General features: G+C 33.4%; 1 protein-coding gene across 4 annotated transcripts; it reads left to right on the top strand.

The window, feature by feature from the left end:
- The first annotated feature begins 1,804 nt into the window (after nt 1–1,804).
- On the top strand, nt 1,805–5,171 carry LOC114177115 (uncharacterized). 4 transcript variants are annotated; one of them, XR_014993536.1, is made up of 2 exons: nt 1,805–4,124; nt 4,256–4,310. XR_014993536.1 is itself a non-coding variant. In XM_085670774.1 (2 exons), exon 2 carries the CDS (start codon nt 2,560–2,562, stop codon nt 4,072–4,074), a length of 1,515 nt encoding a protein of 504 aa, XP_085526900.1. In that variant the 5' UTR covers nt 1,810–2,378; nt 2,485–2,559; the 3' UTR covers nt 4,075–4,310. The 4 variants fall into 4 exon arrangements, 2 of the variants coding, with proteins under 2 accessions (XP_085526900.1, XP_027918165.2); XR_014993535.1 differs by lacking the exon at nt 4,256–4,310 and adding an exon at nt 5,031–5,171 and having other exon boundaries at nt 1,806–4,124; XM_085670774.1 differs by having other exon boundaries at nt 1,810–2,378; nt 2,485–4,310.
- Nucleotides 5,172–6,849: the final 1,678 nt, after the last annotated feature.

Raw genomic sequence — 6,849 nt, 5'->3', positions numbered from 1 at the left:
TCCTTTTTCTTGAATACAGTTAAAGTCCAAAACAAAACTCAAACTTAACCCTCTAAACTTATATTATTAACACTATTCCTTTAAATCCATTTATTTATCACTTATACCAAATAATAATGCACATATATAAAATAAATAACGGATACAAATAAACTTGTATAAAATCTTAATTCTTACAAACAATATGTGAGTTGTGGTAAAAAAAAAAAAAACTATTGGCATGTGTTCAATTCCTAAATATAAAACAAAATCCTAAACCTTAATCTATACTACTCAGTTGAGTCCACAAATTTAGTGATTAGGGACTGAATCGTATTTTTTTCTATTTTAAAGGACTTTTTCTTTTTTTAATTTGATTAGCGACCAAAACAAAATTAGTCTCAGTTTAAACTATTTAAAATATAATTAAACTTAAATAATATGAAATTTTAAATATTTTATTACTTTTAGATGTTGAATGATCAAATATATTATATTTAAAATATATTACGCTTAACTTTCAATGTTATTTTAGTTTCGATATGAAAAACAAAAAAGTCTTTCAATCATTTTAAAATGATATTTAAAATAAAAATTAACTTTTTTTCTCAATGTTTTGTGTTTATGAGCAATAAGTTGAATAAATTTAGAGTGTAAAATTAATTAAATTAAAAAACTACTGAAATTAAGTTTTAGTTAAAAAGATTGTTTAGAATAATTCTTTTAGTTAACTGGCACAATGTATAAAACAAAATATCCTTTTACATATATACGTTACAAGATAACGTATTAATTATATGAAATTGATTATATTTATTAACAAATAACTATCTGTGAAATATATATTTTAGTAGTATACAGTGTATATTGTTTTTAACATGACAAGTTTTAAAACATCTTAATATATTAAATTTGTAATATTGTACGTATTTGTTTATTATTTCTCTTTTAAAAATAATATTTTATAATTAATTAAGTTTCACTAATAAGGTTGGTGACGGAGATTTATGATCATGTATTTAAAAAAAATTTGACTAAAATTCAATTCTCTTAAAATGAGAAAAAAGTGAACATTATATGCTTTGACAAATAAAAAGATGTTTAACTTTTTAGCATACAAATGGAGATTGCAATATTTACAGGGAAGGAAAGAGTAATTTTTATACAATAAGATAAGAGTATATTGCAACTCTCAAAGTAAAAAAAGTAAAGATATTAATGAATATGTGAAAAAAGAAAAAACGTACATAAGAAAAGTTGTAAAAACAATTTTCTAAGTGGATGGTATGAATGAAAATAATACAATGTGGAAAGAATAGTTTTTTTCTTTTCTTTCCAAAATTGGCATGGACTTAATAGTTTATAAAAGAATAAAGGTTGCACCTTTTTCAAAATTCAATCATCAATATGATTTTTATGGTATGCATATTAAAGTTAACAAATGTATCAAAATCGTAACTGTGTGATAGTATCAAAACATTGTCATTTTTTTTTTATTTAACTAGTTTATATAGTTAGTGTATAACTTTTTCTTTCAATAAATTAATTAACATGGTGATATAGTACATGTTTCTTTTATGATAAATTGGTTGAATATGTGTGCACACTTTTGAATTTGAATCGAAAGATAGAAAAGGAAAAAATTTGTATGTCTGTAGGAAACAATTTATTGGGCAGGCAGAGAAGAGCAACCAAGAAATCTCCACTTGATCTGAAAAGATGAAAGGTAACTAAATGCAATCTGAAGAAGTTATGAGGAAAACTATGTATGAAAGGCATTGCATCGGAATAAAGACACGTTAAATGCAATTAAATATGATTTTGAATTGCAGGGGACAAATTCAGCTGTATGAGCTTAGAAGCAAGACAATCTAAGACATAGTTTGGATGTTTCAGTTTTAGTGTGTCATATGTGGCACCAAAGCCTAGAGATCCTCAAAACAATCCACAAATCTTGATCGTTCAATGAACTCCCAATGGTTCTCATACAGTTACACGTGCAGCCTATCGCTCATTTTCTCATTTAATTTGATTTATTTTCTTTCTCTGCATGGAATTCTCCTCCAACTACTACACCCAACACAAGATAAACCATAAAACCAAAGAGCAAAGCAAAATCAGAGTGTAGATTGATTAGCTCTTGTATTACTATGAATAACTATTGTGGAAGGCACTGGTAGTGGCAACTACCATCGAATTTGATTTGATCCCTTTTTAATTTGATTTGTCACTACATATACCCATTAAATTTTGAGCATTCTATAGGGAAACGGAAAATAAGGGGTCTCTCCCCTTTTTGTGGGTTGGATCTTGTACTTATGGAACTGTCACATCTGACCATTTTGATTCTCTTCTGATCATCATCATCATCACCACCTGGTTAAAAAGCAAGCAACTTGGTGATCTCAATTTTGTCCCTTTCTCTTCTCTGTTCTCTCCTTCTTTCACCGTTTTGGGTGGGGCTGGAAACATGATCATGGATTGAATGCTATGTTGTCCTTGCAGATTTGAGGTTTGTGACATACTTTGTTGGGTATATCTGGTTTCTGCGTCAGATTCACGTCACGTCAGTCCAGTCCAATGGAGGAGAGGAAGTATGTGTGCAAGTATTGCAGCAAGAGGTTTCCTTGTGGAAAGTCTCTGGGGGGTCACATCAGGACCCATATCACTGAAGAAAGAACTAATGCTGATGCTGACATCTTCATCAAGTCCTCGGATGCTGTCAAGAAGAAGAGAGATTTATGGTGCGAAGATGTTGTCGGGAACCCCATTTATGGCCTCAGAGAGAACCCAAAGAAAACAATGAGGTTCGTGCATTCCAGCGCTCGTGGTGGTGGTGCTGCTACCGGTGCTGCCGGTGCCAACTATGAAAAGGAGGAGAGGTTCTGCAAAGAATGCGGGAAAGGTTTCCCATCGCTGAAGGCTCTGTGTGGTCACATGGCTTGTCACTCGGATAAAGAGAAGAGAACCATCAAGTTTGAAGACAGTGACAAGAAACTGAAATTGGTTATGGACAGTCAATCTGATACCGAGACCTGTGCTCCATCTCATCCAAGGAGATCCAAGAGAATGAGGGTCAAGACCATTAACCTTTCCAATCACCCTTTTTCTTCTTCTTCTCCTTCTTCTTCTTCTGTTCCCTTCGCCAATGGCTCTTCAACCGTTTCAGAGGTGGAGCAGGAGCAAGAAGAGGTTGCTAGGTGCTTGATGCTGCTGTCTAGAGATTCTACCTTCAAGGGTCGTTTTGCTTCGGTTACCGAATGTTCTGATAACAACTCAGTTGTTCTAGAAGCAAAATCATCCTCTCCTGATACCCGGATTGCTGTCACCAATGGTAATTATAACTTTCTCTCTAATAATGCTTATCGTCTTGTTCACAACAACTTGCTTAGGGTTAATGATATCAAGTTAAAGTCTGTTGAGTTTGGTGCTTCTGATAATTCAGGTTCTAGATATTTCAAACATGGTCCCAAAACCAAAATGGTAGACTCTGATGTCTCAACTGATGAGTTTAAGTGGCCCAAAGTGGGAGATAAGTCAAGCAAATACGCTGCAACTTTAGTAAAGAAATTAGTGATGGAGGATTTGGATTATGATGGAACAGAAGGAACTGCAAGGAAGTTTGATTCAAGAAAGAGAAACAACTATGAGTCTCTTGATAACAATCCAGTTGGTGGTTCTAGCAAGAAGATAGCAAGTGGTTTTGGTAATGAAGTATATGGGAATGGCACAAAGGGCTGGAAGTATGAGTCTTTGGAGGGTGAAAGGGACTATGATTCTTATGATTCAATTGAGGAGAGCCATGAAAACAGTTCCGAGACAGAATCTTATCCTGCTCCCAGGTCTCATAACAGCAAGGTCCTCAATGGAAAGAAGTCCACAAGCAAGGCGAAGAAGAAGTTGAAGTCTAAGAAAAGCAGGGATCATGAGTGTCCAATCTGCTACAAAATTTTCAGGTCAGGTCAAGCCTTGGGAGGACACAAAAGATCCCATTTCATTGGAGGGTCTGAAGAAAACACTCTGGTGATCAAACAAGCTGCTCCTGTTGTTCCATGCCTGATTGATCTAAATCTACCTGCTCCTGTTGAGGAATAAGGAAATGGGCATCCTGGGTTTTGCATCATTTTGAAGCATCTGCTGTTGAGGTACTTGAATCAATGTCTCCAATTCTTAGAATGTTTTGTCTTTATCCCATATGATGAAAGCGAATGCATTGTACAGCCATGTGGATAAAGGATTTTTGTTCTTAACGCTTTTACTATGCTTTGTTTGGTAGGAGGTAGCTGTTGTCTTTCAAGTTAATGTCACATGACAATTTGGTAGTATCTCCATTGAAATATTTGACTCTTCCTATAACCAACAGTAGTCTTAGAATTTCATTCCTTTGCTGCAAATAACAATTTCACCCTTCCACAGATTCAATTAATAATATCAGAATGTTTGCCTTTCCATTCTTATCAGTCTTGGTTTCATCCTCTCGGCGAAATGTACAAAACATGATTTTAAAAATTTATGGTCAATTCATCTTCTAAGTGATGATCAATAACTAAAAATTGAATCCAGTTTCACAATCTTAGTTACCATCGGCAACTGACTAGTCTTTGTGGAAAATGGATATTCTAGTTTGTATTCATGTCAGTTTTTCTTTAGTCTTGCAACCTAACAGAAGCGTGTTCCATCTACTTTCTTAGACTAGAAGAATCATGTGGAGGGAAAAAAAAGACAATGCAAAGGTTAAAGACAAGTGTAACTTTATTTGTTTTGTATTTCGGTCCAATTTTTCTACCCACCAAAGCATGTCTTGTGGCCAAATTTATCTCTTTTACCACAGAATTCAGCACTGTGGTCAATCCAATTCTAGCTATAGGTGTAGTTTCTGACAGGAGATTGCTTAGTCCCCGGACCAGAAAGTTTATATCTTGAATTTGATCAAATCTCATTCATTACTATATATATAAAATAAAAAAAAAAACCAGTTTGATTATTATTATGTAGAAAGTTGAAGATTCATTACTAAGACAAAAAGACACCATTTATTTTAATTATTGCAGAGAAAAATTGTGGATCGAAGCGGTTGTGAGGTCGCGTAGCACTTAAGAACTTAAAACTGCTCCATGTGTATATGTATAACACGTAATTGTAATAGCAGAAGAATTCATATGCCTTTTGTTTCGTGCCAATTACTATATGTGTTATTCTGTATTCAATTCTTTTACCCTTTGGAGTGTGTGAGAGGACCACTGGTATTATAGTAGCTCTTGTTTTCATGTGGGCTCAACACCGCTCGCACCAGGTAGAATGCCGAGGCACTCAACAATCAAATACCATAAAAACAAACACACCTGTGGAATCATCACAACAAAAGGTAACACTAACATAACCAAAACATTATAGATCAGAGGAATAGAATAGATACAAATTTGAAGAATGAGTTGAACTGAGTATAACATCAAATAAATGTTCATTTTGCATTGCTAGAAAAGAATAAAGAAGAGACGAAAAGAAACAAGAAATAAAGTATGTAAAGTTCTTTCCTTGCAGACAATAACTTAAAAAATTCATCTTTCTATTTTTACTCTCTCTCCAACCAACCACATATTAGTTGCTCTTCTTTCTATAAATTTACTGAGTTTTGTTTTTTTCTTTCCAAGTTGAAAACAGTGACCACCGATTGTATTCTTAAGCCTAAAATGAATTTCGAGAAATTGTTTTTTATATTAATAAAAAACAAAAAATAGGACCTTTACAACAAATAAAAATTACTTTTTTTCACAAGAATCGAGTCTCATTCATTTAGAAAAGGACATACCCAGGTTGCTACTTTATTATGTTAATTAATAACAAAAATTGCATGAACATTTATACCAAATAATTGTTAGTGATTTGCAAGAAAAGTAAAATATTTATGTTATATTGTCCTTTATCATGCGCTTGTAATGTGCAATTTGAAATGAAAGATGAAAGAAAAAAGGAAAAAAAGAAAAAAAAAAACAAGTAGCACAGCAAAAAAGTGCTTACAACAGAGTCCCAGAAGTGCTTCCGTGAATCAAAAACTGAAGAATAACTGGTCATTGGAACAAGTTGGTAATTGACCGAGTGGTTTGGCGTGATGATGCTTAGTGATGAGGGAACACACGTTGTTTCTTATACACATAAAGTGCTAATCACCAAACTTTTCTCTCTTCCTTCTTGTTAAGACAAGGTTGTAAACACAATCACAAACTTGTTTTTCCCGTTTCATTTCTCTTTAGTGATCATGACAAAAGTGAAGCTTCGCTTTGGGATCATAACAACCAATTCTGCATAATGTAACGTATTCAATCTTCTCATATATTTTTTTAAATTTTACCAAGAACCTTTCCACGTAAATCCACAACTTTAATGTCCGTCTCAAGAATTTTATCAGGAACTCCCACTCCATGCACAAGAAAAAAATAGAATTTTTTTAACCGATTCATTAATACGATGCGACAATTAGTTTGACTAACTGCTAGAAAATTTCATTAAGTATTTAATTAAATATTTAAGATTTTCCTGAAGTTATTTAGAAGTTTGGTTAGAAATGCATAGTTTATGTAATAGTGAGGGAAAGAGGCAATATCTAAGTGTGAATGTTATTGTCTTATGGAAAAGAGTGACAGAAGCAGAGATGTACTTGGTTCCAATGATGCAGAAAAGGTAGAAGTACTTGCAGTAGCTTAGCTTACACTGAATGTGATTTTTCCAATTTGATTATTTTTCTCCTTTTCACTGTTAACTTTATGCAGCGAGGTGGTGTCTGTATGTTACTTGCGGAATGTGTGGTTTGTGGTGTGGTAAGTGGTGGTGTGTGATGCACCTTCGACAGTGTGTGAATTGGGTAAAAGAATC

The sequence above is a fragment of the Vigna unguiculata genome, chromosome 3 (assembly GCF_037176805.1).
Source record: "Vigna unguiculata cultivar grain cowpea cultivar isolate G323 ecotype 2 chromosome 3, ASM3717680v1, whole genome shotgun sequence".
In the NCBI taxonomy this organism is placed as follows: domain Eukaryota; kingdom Viridiplantae; phylum Streptophyta; class Magnoliopsida; order Fabales; family Fabaceae; genus Vigna; species Vigna unguiculata.
This window is presented reverse-complemented; position numbering and strand designations above follow the sequence as displayed.

What these genes read in the sequence shown, in the direction of transcription:
- LOC114177115 (XM_085670774.1), top strand. Translation starts at nt 2,560, where the DNA reads ATGGAGGAGAGGAAGTATGTGTGCAAGTATTGCAGCAAGAGGTTTCCT.